This window comes from Agelaius tricolor, unplaced genomic scaffold (assembly GCF_023055355.1).
Source record: "Agelaius tricolor isolate 1412-34295 unplaced genomic scaffold, bAgeTri1.0.p SCAF_2, whole genome shotgun sequence".
In the NCBI taxonomy this organism is placed as follows: domain Eukaryota; kingdom Metazoa; phylum Chordata; class Aves; order Passeriformes; family Icteridae; genus Agelaius; species Agelaius tricolor.
In genome coordinates, this window is record NW_027269262.1 from 9,840,515 (window position 1) to 9,858,712 (window position 18,198).

Here is an 18,198-nt window from a genome sequence, read left to right on the forward strand (position 1 = left end):
AAAGGCACTTCCATAACAGTGTGAACTTCCATTCTTTTTTCAGTTTAGTGATCAGCACCAATACTGGTTAAACAAATACACATGCTCAATTTCCTTACACACCTACAGACCACAAGGAGCAGGGCAAACTACATCTGACTGTGCACGCAGTGTGCTGCTGGCAGAACCATCAGAGGAAGAGAGCACAGCTCTACTTCCTGGTGACAGATAATCAGGGCCAAATACATGGACCTCTGACCCCTGCACAGTCCCAACAGGGAGAATTAAAACTGCTTGATTCAAGTCCCTTAGGTTGGCACGCCAGCACAATGACTGTGCTGTGCTGTGTGCACAAGCAGTAGGTCATCACTGGTCTGTAGTGGACTGCACAAAGAAGGCCACATTCCAAGATCAAAATAAACAATGAGAACTCCCTGAATGGGAGCAAAATCCTCCAAAAAATATCCTGTCCTGACTCGAAAGGTTATTACATAGTACTTCACTGAAAACTGTTGATAAAAAAACCCAGGAACTCCAAAAGAGTTCCTCCACTCCAAAAGAGTTCCTCCACTCCACTCTTCTCCACTCCAAAAGAGTGAAGAAACACCCTGTGATGAGCCTCTCCCAAGAGAGGCTGTTTCTCCCTGACTATTCCAAGAGAGGGCTGATGGAAAACATAGGGAGGTTGAGCTATCTTACAGAGAAGGATTCCTGCTTCCTGGCAATATCAGTGTTCCTGTCACTCCAGTCATAGAGGAGCTCCTCTTCCTCACAGTCATTGATCCACATGATCTCTCTGCTGGTGGCCTGGATGAGGTTCTGGAATTGGCGAAGTTGATCCATTCTCTCAAAGGAATATTTCTGCAAGGAAGTACAGATACAAGAAGCCATAAACATATAAATGCCTGAGCTGTGTGGAGAAAGGGAAGCTAAGAGCACAGCATGGCTTTTTCCTTTTTTTTTTTGTTTGGTTGGTTTTGGGTTTTGATGGGTTTTTTTGGTTTTTTGGGGTTTTTGTTTGGTTGGTTGTTTTTTTGTTTTGGGGTTTTTTTACGTAAAATAACAATAAAACCCACATGTCTGTAAAACCTGTTGGCAATGGACAGCAGATGTGACTGGGTTTATTAAATCATGAAACCTGTTAGTAATAGACAGTGCACACCGTGTCAGGATTTATAGAATAGGAACATGATGTCAGCACCTTCTCAAAATTATTTCTAACACACGTGTTAGAAGACATGTAGAAAGGCAAGCAAAAAGGCATGGGGGGAAGAACAAGAAATGCCTGAACACTTAACATCCTTTTGTTGCATTTGCTGCTCATAGTACATCCTTGATGTTATAGCAGCATCTTTTGCACAGTTGACACTTCAAGAAAAAATTCTTTGTCTTCAGATCATAATATACATCCTGTTACTTGAAATCAGGTTGCCAGGAATCAGATTCTGATCCCAAGTGTTAAATAAACCATTTGCACGAGATTCTCACTGTGTTTTGCATGAAGATCCACAGCAGGGAAGATGCACAGCCCTACACAGAATTTGGTTGGTTCCAGTCCCACCTTTGAGTAACTTTTTAAGCTTCATATACAGCCTAATTTCATCACTACGCTTACTCCCATTAAGGAGGTAGAGGTCTACTCTTCACCTGCTTGGTGACCAACTCCCTCCACCAGGTGCAAACTAGAAACTTCCTTGTGAGAACAAGTCAGTTATACAGCAGGCAATGCATTAATCTCAAGTCCATAACTCAAAATGAATCTTTCAGAAACTACAGAGCACTTTCAGTTTACTGCTGAATAGAATTGTTTAAATGTGCATCTATCACTCTGTCAAAACCTGAAGTGTGCCTTGACAATCACATAGGTGTTAATAAAGCAAACAGGGTCTCAGAAATGACCACATCCCTTGCTTACCAGTAGGCCTTCATATTCTTCCTCCAGCTGATGAACTGCAGCCTTCTCCCGCTGGAACAGAGACAGCAAACACTTAGTGAGCCTTTTACAAGTTTCCTATTTGCTGCTATTTCATTTACAGAGTCAATATCATAATAATTGCAGGTGGTAACATGCAAATGCCTGCAAGAGACATCTGTCAATAGCAGATTTGCTCCGCTGGATGACTCAGGAAGTACAAAACCGAGGCTTGGACAAACTTACTATTCTCATGGATGCTCGGTATATATATCCAAGCCTGCACATAATCTGTAACACCAAAACAACACTCGAAACTGGATTTCTTTCTCCACCAAACTCCTGCACCAGCTAGTCCTAGAGCAAGCTTTGGAGATTGTGAACTAGTATAAATTACAATGTGAGCAGACAGCTCCGGTCTTTATCCCCATTTCTATGGCTGGGAACCTGCCCAGCCTTGGAACTGGTATTCCACAGGGCAGACTATCACCTTTCCTGTTTGAAACAGAAGGGGAAATGGAGCAAAATCTTTTCCACTCTTCAGCTTGGTTGAGAGATTAGGGCTACAGAACAGACTACCTTTTCTTTAGATTGAACACTCTCCTGCCAAATAAGAGAAAAGATGAATGGAAATTAAATAAGCCTCCTCTCTCCTATACCTAACTGCTGGGCTGATAGGAGAGGAAGTTAACACAGTATTTTCAGTCACTTCTTTATTCCAATCACAAAATCCAGAGGGTAACAGAAGTCTCAGAGGAAAAAAAGAAAAAAATAATATCAACACATAAGAAAAGCTTTCATCTTATTTTAGCCAAGAATTCAGGCATTTTTCACAGAAAAAACCTGATGACTCAAGGCTGCATCTGAACACCCACCTTATTCTTTCACTTTCTTGTTTAATATACTGAGACAGCAAGTGAGAAAAATCACTCTTAGTCATCTGTCTCACAAATAATATGGCAATATTTATTTGCCAGCCTTGGTGCACAACAACAAAAAGCTAAATAGCTACTAAATTTTTATTTTAAAATTCTGAGGAACTATCGAGGAATTAAGAATTGGAAGTGGTTGCTATCATGACACCAGTGCTTTTTCAAGAGAGGATGAACTTTCCAACATTCCTTTTTTTGTAGTGGAACACCAGTGAGCCAATGCTATATACCTAGACCAAGCAAAGTGTACGGGAGGACAGCAATTACCAGATCTGTTTTGACTTTGTCCAGGTGCCAACGATAGTCTCCGATGGCATTGTGGGTTCTCCTGTGCTCACAAATTTGTTGCTCAATGGATGCTGCTTCAAACCCCCACTTCACTTGCTCCATTTCAACCTAGGAACAAGAAACAGGATTGGTACTTTCATTTCCAATATTACTGCCTAAATTGGAGCATAAAGGAATTGAACTGAAGGCAACTGACTATGTGGTAGAGAGTAAAACTGAAATAAAGAGAAGTTCAGGATAGGGTTTTACAGTTTCTTTAAATTGCCATCAATTAAACTGTGTGACAAGCTCCCAAAGGAAAAGAAACAAAATAGGAAAAATATTTCAGTTGTTTAAAGTTACACTAGATGAAGCACACTCAGTAGTGTACTTTCATCTTCATAACAGTTGTCTTTGGACCAAACTGTTATTTTATGTTCTACAGTAAAATTACATTCTTATCACTCTGAAAACAAACCATGACTTTATCAAACAATGTTATTCATGCAATTCATGTGAAAATGCCCAATTAAGTTCTATAGCCCAGTACACCAGATTTCCATTTTAATTTTGCTCATGTAAACTTCAACAACCTCAGTTAAATGCAGTCATTCTAAAAAGCTCCACAGAATATAAACTGAAATTATTAGAAAATGTCTTGTTTGTCTTGCATTTTAGCAACATTTATTGTAGGATGACAAAAGAAAATGTCTAGAAACAGCCTTGAAAAACAGTAATACACCTGCTAATTACTAACCCAAAAACTGACTGCATTCCTTGTTTCATTTTTTTCCAAATATTAAAAGCCACCTCACTTCAAGTTCAGGTCCTCAAACTCCAAATTCTCTTCTATGCTGCAAAGACACACTGCAGCTCTATCTGAATACCTGTCTATGCACATGCCCAGTAAAGAAAGAGGTATCCTAATCTTGGGTTGGAACTGAATTTGGTAATTACCAGCCTGGAGTCAAATCTCTATGAGTCAACAGATAACAATAAAGCCAGAACTCAAGCGTAGGGGTTCAAAGGCAGTGCTGAAAACAATCCAAGAAACAAAACCATTTTTCATTCAGACATTTGAAAGTTAGAGGACTTTGACCCTTCTTGTTATATTTAAACAGTCCAAAGAGACTGTAGCAACAGTGGCAGTCATGGCTGGCTGCCATATGCGAACAAAGGCTGTCTGGATTTCCCTGCAGTTTCCCCAGCTCTGCACTGGAAATTTGACTAACCCTCCCTACCATCTGATTCTCCTACCAGCAAACCATGCAGACAAAAACCAGAAAAACAGCAAAAAACATCAGCTGCTCAGAACTTTTTCCCACATCTCACCACATTACAAAGGGAAACATTATCCTAGTCTTGATGTGAGCAAGTAATGGGACACAGCATGGCACGACAGAAAGAAGCAGCATCGTGGCAAGTTCAAAATAAATTTTCCCAGTGAGGTAAGTGCTTACTGGCCCCACCTCAGCTTTCTGTAGGGATGAAGGGGAAGAGAGAGAGAGAGCCTTTTACTTTCACAGGAGGTTTAGTGTGGGAACACAGCTATTAAGCAATTGCTTATGCTCCCTGTGTTCAGCAAGGAGTGTCTGAGCAGGGCGTCACGTGGTGTCTTTGGGAGGTGCAGCCTGTTCCCCATCTTTCATCGCTGGAAGCATGCCCAGAGTCTGTCCAACATCACTCCTCAAGCCATGGCAGGTATGACAATCAGCCTCCTCTCCCACAGCATGTGAAGAGCAATGATGTGGGCTGTGGCTATCCAGGCACAATGCTTATACACATTACTGCTCAAGGAGTGCATCTCCACTTCCCCTTCCTCCTCTAAAACGTGCCACACAGAAAGACTGGACTGTAACTAGCACTCACTTAAAAATACTGCAACTCTACAGAGTTCTACCCTCCCCATTTGGTTTGCATAGGAGCCACCTGACAAATGCCATACGCAGATAATAATGACAGAATCACAAAGCAACAACCTAATAAAGAGAGATAAAAAGAATGCAATTTCAATTTACAAGGAGTCTGCACGTGTGACTTCAGCCACCTTGTTCCATCCTCCCTACCTGTCTCTCAGAAAGGGCTGTCCAGCCACAAACTCACAACTCTCACTTCAACACACAACTTTCACCTCAGCAGCACAAAAAACAGTGTGTGTTTTCCACTCCAGGTCACATCAGCAACAGCTGTGAATTGGCAAATTTGTTCTCAGACTGCAACAAACAGTAGCTTCAGCACTTCTGTGTGGATTTTAGCACTGACTTCTGAGAGCCTAGTCCTGTGGCAATCAGCCCTACCTCTCTGAGATAAAGACAGACTAGAGGGGGAGAGCAACTGTAAAACACTGGACAATGGTTAAATCTGTGAAGATGGTCCTGTCTGTGTAAAAGGTTAAAATAAATATGAATCAAAGGAAATCTGTGCAAGGAAGGAAGGAGGGAAATACTGAGCGTAATAATCTCTAACACAAAAATGTCAATGTTTTTGTAATGTTAACACCAGTGTTTCATTTAGCTTTCAAATCTAACTTCTACATCTTTTCCTCTGCAAAAGACCCCAGTCCATGTTTGGATTTCAATGGGAATTCACTATATGTATAATACTGGGAGGGTAAAAAAAGGAACTTGAAATAACATGCGAGCATTCACGTGTACCTTTACTTTTCTACTGGCACCCAAAACATTACTACATATGAGGCAACATTCATAAACAACACCAAATTTTAGCATTGTCCCTGGGTTTTGCACAGATTTACCTTCTGCTGCCTCATCCAGTTTAAGCATTCACTTGTGACACGTTTTGTGTACTCATCCCAGCCCGAGCCACTCTGAGAAGAGAAGCAGCCACCACCTTTGGAGCTGGCCCTCCTGGCGCGGGGAACGCTGATGGCTTTGTACAGGGCACGCATCTGCTCCTGGAGCTGAAGCAGCCTGAAAGGGAAGGAAACACTTCGTGTCTGAGAGCAAAACACCCAGAAAACACACAAACAATGCAATTTGTCTCTCCTACTGGACCACCAACTATTCAAAACAAAGTGTTGAAAGCAAAGACTGTGGAAAAAATATACAGATTAAGATTTCATGGAGACAACTAAGGGGTCAATTTCTATCAGAAATACATTCCTGCAAGACCCTTCTCCATGTTAGTGTGACCAAAGAGATTTAGTTCCACCTTACTGATTTCTATTATGTCCTGCAACACCAAGGAAGGTGAACACTTGAGGTACCACAAACTTTCATCAGTCACATTCCCCACCCCAACCCTTCCCTGGCAATACCTTTTCTGATACATGTCACAGGGCTGGCCCATCTGCCTCATCTCTCTGATCAGTCCATCCAGGATGTCCATTTGGTCATTTGCCTGCGCAAAACAGTCTTCCAGATCCCTGTTCCCTCTAAGTGGGACACCATCCCCATATTTCAATTCCTAATGAAAAAAAACAGATGGGAGATAAATTTAAATATTCATCATCTAAGCTTCCTTTAGTTGTCTTAAAAAAGGTGTTGTGAGGACTGGGGGTTTTTTAGGAAGCATGATAAGTTTCAACTGCCAGGTCTCTGACTGCCAGTTTTAACTGGCAGAAGGTTGATGATCCACAGTCACTAGAAAGTGCTTATTAAAATAAAATATGGAAGAAAATTATTAAAATGTAGCCATCAAACAAAACTTTCCATAAAGAGCAACACATCTTGATGTTTATTTCAGTGGAGCCAAGGCTTCACATGGTGTGCTAACTTCTTAAGACATTGTGCTTCTGTGTTCAGAAGATGCGAATGAAACACTGTCCTAATAGGAGATAGTAGATATTGCTCCTGATTTTCCACAAGGTTCCCTGAGGTTCTAAGACCTCCTCCTCCTGCAAAAACACAAGCAGGACTATCTGCCTGGGTCCAGCTCCATGCCCCATCACATTTGCATCCCATCTTATCACCCAAAGTCTAGGCAAATTCTCCATGCACCCTCTCAGTGCAGTTGGATCAGCATGGCCATGGTGCTTCAACCAGGAAGACGTGGCTCATTGACCTCACTGCACACTGACACAGCCATGCTGAGCAAAACACAATGCAGCTGTGACCTGATTTTCCAAATAAAATATTATGGACCTCATTGCTCTGTCCCTTAGAAAGAAAAGAAAGAAACAAAGCAGGCAATGCATGTTGTGGCACCAAGCTGGAAGTAAACATCTCTTTCTTTCAAGTTCACTGGAATAATATTAACCCTGAACAAAAGGCAGTATTTACTCTGGCATTGATTTTTGTATAAACATGCTCACACGTCCTGTATCTGTGAAAAGGAAATGAACTCCTAACCACAGAGTTCATTTCTGAAAGAATTTTCTGTCCACAGAGGGTCCAAAAGTGTGCATTAAATCATATCTACTGCCAGGACTGTTGAAGTGTTTCACATCTCAGTGGCCTCAGCAGCAGGGTGCACTCACCACCCTGCACCTCCTCTGCTTCAGCAGGAACAGAGGACACCCCATGTTTGCCAGGAATGAATTTACCATCAGTGAGTAACCCGCCCCCAGGCACTTGGGGTTTGTACCAGAGTAGCATCCTGCAGAGATTATGTGTATGCATTTGAGCTGAAACAGCCAGGAAAACCTTAGTCTTGTTTCATTTACTTCTTTGGGAATTAACTGGAAGAATAAAATAAAGGTAATGAAGGTATTTCCTAAGGTGGCTCAGGTTCCTTATGGCCCTGAAAACGATGACAATATTCTAGAGAACACACTAAGAGAGTGTAAGTAGTCATTAGTAACAGATGTGAACACTGACAGTGGTCCTGATCTAAAACTGAAAAATAAGATGCAGTAGAACCTGTTTGAGGGTGGGTTTGTTTAATCAAACAATTTTTAAACAATTCTTTTTTAATCAAGAAGACCCCTTTCATTAACCAGATGCATTTCAATTGGTTTTACTGAACAGTGTACAGAGGGAAGAAAGAGACCTAAGAAGGAGGTACATCATCCCACTCCCAGTTGCCTCACACAAACAGCTGACAGGGGAGAAAGGAGATGAAGAAGCAGAGCCTGTGAGTCCAGATAACAACACAGAATATGTATGTAATATTCATAATCAGTTTGGATAAGGAGAACAAGAAACACTCACGGGCTGTACTATGAGCTCAGCTCGCGTCAGGCAATCCGAACAGTTTTGCAAAAGCTCCTGGATGGTGTTCTGGCGTCTGGACATGGTACAGGTCCCATTCTGGCTGTTGTGGGGGAGAAAAAGATGATGAAGTAAATACAGAGCAATTGCAGGTTTTAAAGAAATACAAGAAACAGAAATTCAGAACACTTAAGAGAAGTTACACGGAATAATCCACCTCATATAGGTTCACAGACACACACACGCTTCAACTGCACTGGGAAATTTTAATGACAATTCCACGATGGCAGAGCCACTTTATAGTCCTGCAACAGCAGGCATGCACTGACTTTGCCACAGGACAGAATAGAACGTGGAAACTGGCTTGCCATAAAGGAGAAAGTTTTTTCTTCCAGCAGAGGTATTTGCTGCTTTGATAGACAAAACTTTGGCAGGTTTACAGTGAGAATGAATTATTCACAATCTTTGTTAAAGTCAATACATTAGAGCATAGCCTTTGTGTGATGTAATTGTTCATGTTATCACACCAGCCATCAAATGTCAGGGCACACAAGGAAAGCAGGATCCTCAGCTAGGCAAGCACAGGAGCACACAAGTCCACACAAGTGTAAGAAGGGCCCTTTTATCAGCAGAAATGCACAAAGCTAGTGCAGTCTCTAAGGAATAAATTGCAAGACACACAAGCTACTACAAAAATAGATGTAGAGCCTGGAGTCAGAGGACATGCTTTCTTACAAATACATAAAGTGTGAATTTGCAGTCTCCAAGTAAAAAACACTAGTGGGGGAAAAAACCAAGCCAGGTAACAGGGTCCTTATTGTTGTCTTGCACATAACCTACTGCATCCATACTGCCAGAATGTGGCTTTTCCAGCATTTAGGGTTCAGCCATCAAAGTGAGCCACTGTAGTTGTAAGGGGGTGAGGTGCTTCAAGTGAGGAACCATTCCTTGGTGATGGGATCAGACCTCCCAAGCAAGTCCAGGCAGCTCTTAAACCCAAACACTTGCCAGTGAAACTAAAACAAACCTAACTAACAGACAGTAAGAGCTAAGGTGTTCCCAAGCTTTGCCTAGTTTTCTAACTCCTGTGCTCACAGTAGGTAACCCTTTCCATTACAAATCACTGAAGAGACAAACACTCCTTACAACACTAATGCCAACAAGAGCACCAGTGTGAACCTGTCCAAATCGGAGCCAGCAAGCAATCTGGATTCAATGAAAATCTTCCCACTGACTTGAACAGACTCTGACAATTCTTCATAAAAGGAATTGTGACAATGAAATAGCACAACTGTCCTTGGCAAAATCACTGGAGTGGTGAGAAACATGTAATATTTTTAAGAGCTCTTCTGCAGCGTGTGCTTTTGATACACCAGCAGCATTGCCATTCTCCTATCAGGTCATCTGGAAGAAACAGAAAAGGCTGGAGCAACTTTTCAGCAGCTTCCCCCATACCAGAGAACAGACCCTCAGAGGTGCAGAGACAAAACTGCAGAGTCACTGGGTGACATAAAACAAGCTGAACACATGCAGCCCCCAGTTGGTGCTGTGACCCCTTGGCTGCACAAACGCTACGCCCTACTGTGCTATGCACCCCTGTGTGTCTTGGAAGCTGCTTAAAGAAAACAATTATGGAAAATAACATACGGGTCTGATTTTGTGCCAGGCTTTGTGTCAGCTTCCTTTTCTAAATCATTCCTTCTCCTTAGGCATCACTGCTGTGTTTAGATATAGAAATATCTGCATCTGAAATTTACATTTAATTACACCCACAATTATTCTCATGAATGAAACATAATAGAGAGAGGAACATTCCAAGCAATTTTCTCTTTTTAGAACACTGGAAGAGCTTTTTTCTTGAATCACTTTTTCCATCATGTTCTGGCAGCTACAAATGCTGGATATCCATTAAAGCCAAATAAAGTATAGAAGGTGACCAGATTTATACTGTAACCAGTCAGTTTATCTCCACTGGCTTCAGGATAACTTCACTGAACTCAAAGACATTACTCCACCATGACAAGAGGTCTAAACAATAGCTATTATAGTTAACATGGTAAGAAATTGTGAAGAAAAGCTATTTTCAAATAAATCAAACTATTAAATTAAAATACAAAGAAGTAGAAATACATTTTGTGTTCATTCTAATGATGTTTGAATGCCACATCCGTAATTATTGCCCAAATAATTAAAAAAATTGAAAACCTGAAGATAGCTAAATATAAATGCACAAAACTGCTACAAAGGCAGGAGCAGAAGCCTTGAAATGAGAGACTTAAGTACACCCTATCTAGGTCTTCAAATAGAGTAACAACAAGTTACTTGTTTACAGTTCATAGGGACCTTCACAAGAAGAAAGCAGTACATATTTAAGGCTCTCCAATCCAGCAGATAAAGATATAACCAAAATAATGGCAGAAGCTGGAGCCATACAAATTGAAAACAGAAAAGAGCACACTATTTTATTAATCCTTTCTTGTTGTTAAAAATCTAACCAGTTTTGCCAGTGAAAAAACAGAGGTAAATCCCATGATAACGATAAAAAGGTCATGGCCTGTTAGAGGCACTTGCTTTTAAATCTGTCAGAAGACCAGAGCTACATGGGGTAATCAGAAGCATAGAAGCTGATGTTTGATGCCATAGCTCCACCAAACCAACAGAAATCAAGAATTTCAAATCTGAAGGGGATTTAGCTGTACAAACATGCCCAAGGGCATAAATCAATCTCTGAACTTTAAAAATAAAAATACTTGGTGAGACAACACCTTAACAGACATATACTGATGTTGATACATCAGATGGCACTAGCACAGTCTCACAGGGACACATCTTCAATACTTTTCACCCTTGTGACTGGAAGGTACTCCATTAGCAGTTTCAAAGTCCTTCAGTGTAATCTACCTCTTAATGAAACCAACAGGCCTTTAATGGGGATGAACAGATCAAAGAAGAAGCTCCAGTTCAGAGTAATAATACAACCAACCTTGAGGCAGTAGGAAACAGACAGCCAAAGTAAAACCATACCCAACACAGAAAATACTGGACCAAAGAAACTGAGGCAAGCCCAGAACATGCTGGACAGGCAAGAACAAAGCTGGATTTTTTAAGTAAAAACATGTAACCTACATGTTACATAAAAATATATTTATGTCCCTTAGAAAAATGTAGGATACCAACAATCCTCAGAAAACACAGATTAAGTGGGTTACATTACATAGTATTTTGTCAATGTCTCTCTTGTTTTGTCTGATTTTGTTTACATAAAACTGAATGAGTTTAGAGTAATGTTTGGCCATTTTAACACCTACTGCTGCTATGACAATTTGATTTAACTCTGGCAGCATCTAAACCTCGCACCTATGAATAGGATCCTGTTGTATACAACACTGTGGGCACACCATGCAGTGAAAATATGGGCAGATTTTTCATTTGTTTTACTGCACCCCTGCCAATGCAGCATATGTTATCAACCATTCCAGCAGAACTGGCAAGAACTGGAAGCTGGTCTTTTAGAAGGACTCATAACAAAAGAGTGCAGGGTCTATCACTAATAAATATATACATTTGCAATAGCCTGACTATTTGCTGTGCTGCTTTGGTTTTGTAAACCCTGCAGAACAGTGCTGAGGGAAACAGACTGGACTGCTTCTGACCTTAGCTACGTATTTGTCCCTACAACTCATTTTAGACCATGGCACTTATTTGGAAGGCAACTCATGAATTTCAAAAAGGTCCTATTAAGCAGAGTTCTTCATTAAAATAATTTTAATAGTCATTAACTATTAAAGGAACAAAGGAAAAGAAAAGGGGATAGTGCCTTTGTTTTAAAATTATGAAAACACTTCAAAACACAGATGAATTGCTTTTACTTGGGATGTTGAAATGGCCTGTTGCTCTCCACTGTCAGGAGAGCCCTAGGAAAGGCATAGCATCTCCCTGTCATCATTCTGTACAGGATCCACCCTTTTCAGTGCATGTCAAGGCAGAACACATTGCTCCCTTTCTGTTCTACCCTCCTGCTCTCCCTGAGAAATTAGAGGACAGCCCAACCCCTGCTGCCACTGGGATTTGGGCAGGATAGCAGTTCAGGCAACACCTCCCTGCTGGAATATATCCCAACTGAGCTAAATCCACCCATTACTGTTGAATCCCCAGTGTCTGAACTAGGAATTGTGTTTAACTGATGAGCAGTACCCGTGATCCTTACAAGACCCCCAGCTCTACTGAAACAAGAAAGAACTACTCCTGCTTTTACTTTAAAAGGGACTGAGAAACATGTTCAAGGCCATATGATGAGTTATGAGCACAGAGACAGACACGTTAGCAGTGCCCACCTCCCCAGAACACAGCAGGGCTGGGTACTGCTAACACCAATTTATTCAAGCAGTCAAAAAATTATCCTAAAGGATGTGTTTTGAATACCCCAAATACCTTCTCTAAACACTCAGATTGCACCCTCACAGCCCTCTGTGGGAGTTGATATTGCTGCAGAACCCAAGGGGCAAGGAAGCCAGCTACCTTCTGCTTTCTCACTTGCCTCCTGCTGCTGCAAGACCTGCACACCCCAGCACAAACACCTCCACCGTGGGGGCTGCTCCAGTGTCTGCCTTTGCTACTGCACATCCAGAGGCTGCTGGCTATCCAGAGTATGATCAGTGCCCAGAGAGGCATGGCAAAGGAGACACAGAAACACATCCAGCAATTCTGAGGAGCCTTCCCACAGCTTCACAACTTGCTAAGCTTTGGGAGGTTGTACAAAGAGACTACTCTTGTCCTGAAGATACTATTTAAAATTAATTAGAATACTCTTTGTTAAATTTTCCAAGCCCTCCACAAAACTTCCAGCCTTTCAAAAATTCAAAGCTTTTTATTTTTTTTTATTCATCCAAAAAATGGAGGAAGCCTTAGGAGAAAGTCTTCTAGCAGATCCAGAATACTGAACGATTCCCATAATTCAACAAGAGCAAAAAAATAGCGCTTCTTTTTCTTCACACTTCCCATCCCCCTCCACACAAACCTGTTTGAACAAGCAAAAGATTCATAAAGGGATTACCTGGTATGCCCAGGGTAGGCAAGTCAGAAGAAAAACCTGACCTGGAATCTGCATTCCCAGCACAGAGCCTGCGCATACCACCGCCCATCCGCCACCACCTGCCAGCTGGGTGTGTGTATGCTGGAAAATGCAACGGCATAAAGGTGGTGAATCACGACATCCATAAGAAAATAACCAGGAGTTGAAATGCCACAGTCCAGCTTTCCCCCTCCTGCCTCAAAGGAGGTGAATACAAACTGTCAAATCATCAAGAGTTCTCCCCATATGTCTCTGCTCTAACTAGAACCAGTTTTGGCACACCACAGCCTCACCAAACTAGTCTCATCTGCCAAGTATGCACATAGACTAGGGCTTCCATGATGGCTGGAAACCTCAAAAGACCTCTGCATCTGGCACAATCAGGCTCTAAATACCATTTTAAATGTGCAAAAATCTAGTAGTCACTAGTGAATTATTGAATTGTTAGGACCCCCGAGGCTTAGTGCCTTCACAGCATGCAGGGTTTCACAAGGGATCGTGCCACACCTGTTCACAGAAAGTCCTCTTGCTTTTTCCCAGCGGTATGAATCACCAGGAGCGACAGAACGGTTCCCAAGGGCCGTACCTGCCCAATGGAGCAGGCTGCTCACACGCTGCCTCTCCCACCTCCGCCTCTGGGAGAGGGAGGTGCCAAACGCCGGCTCCAGCCCGGACCATGGAAATACACCTCTGCTGCAGAGCAGCCGCTCCAAAGGCAGCAAAGCCCCTTCTCCTGACGAGAGGCTCTCACACCTGCACGTCCCTACGGAACAGAGACCTGGAAAGGCTCAGCCTGAGTCTCTTCTCACGGCGTGGCAGCATTTCCCTGCCAGCCAGAGCGCGGCGCAGGCTCCGCCGGCAGGGCAGGTATTCCACAGCAATATTCAGACACATTCCTCCCTCCCTCCCTCCCTGCCGCGCCGTATGAGCAGCTCGGAGGGGAAGTTACCACGCCAGATCTACCACCACTCAGCTTAGCCAGGACTCTACGGATCCTTGCGAGACTTATGGGAAAGGCAAAAGTGTGGCTATGAGTCGGTTTTCTCCACGTTTACTTTGTTTCTTGGCTCCTCAAAGTAACGCCAGGGTAGGGCAGGTAATTGTCTGACTCCTTTTCTAAGCACAGAAGTTACATTAATCCTTAAGTAGAACTGTGTAAATTAATTTATTTTCATGTCACTCAGTGACCGTGAATCCTAGGCTATTTTTTCCCCTAATCCCAGCAATGACAAAGAAAACTGCACAACTTTGCATTTTTTTCTTTTCTCTCATGGTTTATCAGATTTTCTATCTCCATAGCAAAGACATTGATAAATATTTGACTGATGAATTGGCAGTTTAGCAGCGTGTGAGTCACTGTCAAGCTGAGTATCTGTACTCCGGGCCAAGCTCATCCTGAGTTCCCAAGCCAGAAGAAACAGGGAATGTTGTAAAAGCACCTTGCTGAGCCCTAAGGCTAGGGAGCGTCCCATATTGCTCTGTGAGTAATGTAATGCTCAGCACAGACTTGTTTGGCAGAATACGCCCCAAAACTTACAAGACTAGACCCTAACTTGAATCCTGCTGCATTTAAAAATTAGGGTAGAGTGATCTTCCCCATAGAAAAAAGAAGCCTTCATTTTCTGAGTTCAGTAGATGCCACTAAACTTTGACACTGAATATGTCAGGCTAAATGTAATTAATAAAACCAGTTCCATAGATGATGGCCCTGGTCCCAATAGCACAATATGCAGAGCATTTAGTGGATTTTCTGCACATAAACACGTACAAAATCTGGCAAAACTGCTTTTTTCATTAACTGACAATAAACCACTTGTTTTGAGACACATTTTAACGTGTATCAGCACTGCTTAAAAATAAACCTATGCAACTCAGTAAGGTGGCAAACACACATACTCTGTTGCAAAAAATATTTAAAGTATTTGGGATGGTCAGATTTTTGCACATAAAACAATACATAAATGCTTTTTTTTTTTGTCATCTCAATAATAACTGGTTTTAGTTCCACTCAGAAATCTCACAATAAAGTGAACAGGAACTTTCATTGCAACCCCCTTGCCAGACATACCATCCCAGAAAGGAGATATGAATATATGAATATTATGTTATAAAAAGCAAATGAAAGAATGCTGATACAAGGTTGTTAACCTCTCAATCAGGACTGTCCTTTCCACCCTTGCTACACCACCACTGAATGCTACAGAAAGAAGAGCCTAACTACAGACTGGCTTAAAATATGTAACTGTAGCCAAAGAATGCTAAATTAAAGGAAAGCACTTCTCCTCTAGTGAAAGTTGGGAGTGATATGGAAATCAGCCTGCTGAATCCAAATAGAGTTGCACCAGTGAAAAGTGAGGGAAAAGAGAACTCCTGGGATGTAACATGCGCTGCCATTCATTTTTCATGGCTGTCTCTTGTTAATAGGTAAAGGTAAGTAAAGGTAAATCTTGTAAAGGTATTTGCAATGAAGCATGACCAGCAAAACAAATCCTCACACAGGCAATGCAGCAATGGCATTTTGGAGTCCTAGTGTGTGCACTCACCAATGCTACAGTACTGAATTGTTCTTATTCTATAGCAATAAATAGATATTATCATACTACTGTATTGGTAAGTGGATGCGTTCTAGCTGCAACTCGTTGTAACTAACTTACCTATGCACACAACAAACCGAAAGTCAAACAAAGAACTAAAACTAAGAACTGGGCAAAGTAATAAACAAAAAATCCATTGAATGCAAGTATTTCATTCATTCCATGGTCCTCTAGCAACTGGTTTGACTTACGTAGCTGACGTAGAGTGTTCTCTGTGCTCTCTAGAATAACCCTAATTCTCTATGGCCACTTATAGATCTGCTTGATTTTAAAAAGCCTGCCTTTTCTCATCTGCTGTTTATTTACTATGCATGTTTAATTCCCACCCTTCTGCAATTTAATTATGTACTATCCAAAAAATTAGGGCTTAAATTCTAATACAACATACATGACAGGGCTTCTGCATCAATTCCTAAGTCACTGGCATCCATAATGAGATCAGCAGACTTAATACAGCCATTCCACACACAGAGACCAGTCATCACCAGCTGTGATGGTGCTGTACCATACATCAGCACTGCTTCCTCCAGTGACTCTAACTGCTGCCTGCTTTTCAGTCCTGTGAACTCCCAGACAAGGAGACAAATGGAGAAGTCTTCATGATAACTGCACTCTGCAGAAAGTCCTTCTCAGACTTGATGTGCTCAGATTGCTGCATCCATGAGAAGAGGCATTCCCCAAGCCAGGATTCACAGCTGGCACCCTGCCTACAAGATCTTGACTGTGCTCACAGCACCAGGGGCAAGCAGAAGGTTAAAATGGTAAGAGGTGAGGATGTTACTTCTCATGTCTCTCTGCCCTCCTGACACCAAATGTTAGGGATGACTCTATAAAAGATCATGACTTAAATTCCCAGGCCTCACACAAGCTAGAAACAAACTCAAAAATTAACAAGAGGACATTTCCCACTACTTAAAATGGTTTTATAGCCCTAGTTATGCAACTAGTTGGGGAAGGCAGAGCCTGGGTGTATGGGGTATAAAGCAATTCACTTCAGTTCAGCTTGTTTTGCGTCACTGAGCAAAGCAGGGGTTTATCAGCACAGAACTGTTGGGTCAATAGAGCCAGCACCGACCCATTTACAGCCCTCAGCGCAAACGGGAGACATCGCTTTTAGTCCTGCTACTCTCTTCGAGGAGAGTCACCACTAAAAGTGTTTTTTTACAAGTGAGTTCTTCGCTTGCATTTAAAAGCCTTTTAGAGAAGTTAAGACGCCTCAGGGAGGAACAGCAAAAGGAAACTTGCAAGCTCGCACATCTAGGGAATCCCACCGCGAGCGGGCTCACGGCAGCTGTCCAAGGCGGCCCCGAGGGAGCGGGGCCGGGGGCCGGCTGGACCCGCACCTACCCGTATCCATCGGAGGCGTAGTCCCCCCCGTAGGTCTTCTGGTAGTAGTAGGTCTTGTGGGAGGTGTGCGTGTGGGTGCCGCCGCCGCCGCCGCCGCCGCCCCCGACATGGGAGCTCATCTCGTAGCGCAGGTCGGTGCCCGACTCTGCCCTGGCCATGCGGCCCAGGGTGTTGATGCGCGGGTGGGACCCGCCGTTGATGCTCATGGCAGCGGGGGAGCCGCCCGGGGCCGCGCGGGGCGAGCGGCAAAGCGACGGGGACACCGAGCCGGAGCCGACGGCAGGAAAAGCATTCACGGCCGGCAGCGCCCGCCGCCGTGCCGCCGCTCCCTCGCAGTGCGCCGGGGGCCGGGGAAGGGCCGGGAGCCGGCGGTGGGGCGGCCCGCAGGTGAGGCAGGGCAGGAGCGCGGAGCGGAGCCGGGCGGGCGGCGAGGGCTGCTGGCGGCGGCGGCGGCAAGAGCAGAGGTCCCGTCCCGTCCCCTCCCCGCCGGCAGAGGAAAGGCGAGGCCACACCTTTCCGCGGTGGTTTTAAGCGGCGCTCCTGGGCGTGGAGCCGCGCCTCGCCTGCGTGCTCCGCGCCTCCCCGGCGGCCGCCCCGGGTTCCTCCGCGGCCCCGGCCCCCGCCCCGCCGCGCTGTCGCTCCCCGGTGGCCGCCCGGGCACGGCACGGCCTCTGTCACCGCCGCACCGGTGTATGCAGCACCTTTCCCGGTGCGTGTGCTGCCCTCAGGAGTCGCCAGCGGAGGTTGGAGTCCACTGGAAACTCCCTCCCGACCGGTGTCTGCCCTGAGATGCCCGTGTCTGCGGGCTGGCGCTCCGAAGCCGCGGAGCACGGAGCGGCTCGTCCGAGCGCTGGGAGCGCGGCGGGGAGGATGGACCGGGCCACGGTGCCCTGGACGCCAAACACCTCCGCGCCTCTTCGGAAAGAACCCGGCGCCTGAGCAAGGCAGCACTGGGTAAATCGGCACCATTCCGTCGAGGATGGGT

At 43.9% G+C, this 18,198-nt stretch overlaps 1 protein-coding gene across 3 annotated transcripts in view; it reads right to left on the reverse strand.

Moving 5' to 3' along the window:
- DSP (desmoplakin) overlaps positions 1 to 17,692 on the reverse strand; it is a 39,486-nt gene extending 21,794 nt beyond the window's left edge. For 2 of the 3 annotated variants that reach the window (XM_071452349.1, XM_071452332.1), the window contains exons 1-7: positions 17,214 to 17,692; positions 8,202 to 8,304; positions 6,368 to 6,516; positions 5,846 to 6,020; positions 3,091 to 3,219; positions 1,895 to 1,945; positions 679 to 840 (exon numbers count right to left, since the gene is read on the reverse strand). In XM_071452349.1, coding sequence (XP_071308450.1) covers positions 679 to 840; positions 1,895 to 1,945; positions 3,091 to 3,219; positions 5,846 to 6,020; positions 6,368 to 6,516; positions 8,202 to 8,304; positions 17,214 to 17,419 — 975 coding nt within the window. In that variant the 5' untranslated portion in view covers positions 17,420 to 17,692. The remainder of the gene's footprint in view (positions 1 to 678; positions 841 to 1,894; positions 1,946 to 3,090; positions 3,220 to 5,845; positions 6,021 to 6,367; positions 6,517 to 8,201; positions 8,305 to 17,213) is intronic. The other variant, XM_071452340.1, reaches the window with a different exon arrangement.
- Between the last annotated feature and the right edge of the window lie 506 nt (positions 17,693 to 18,198).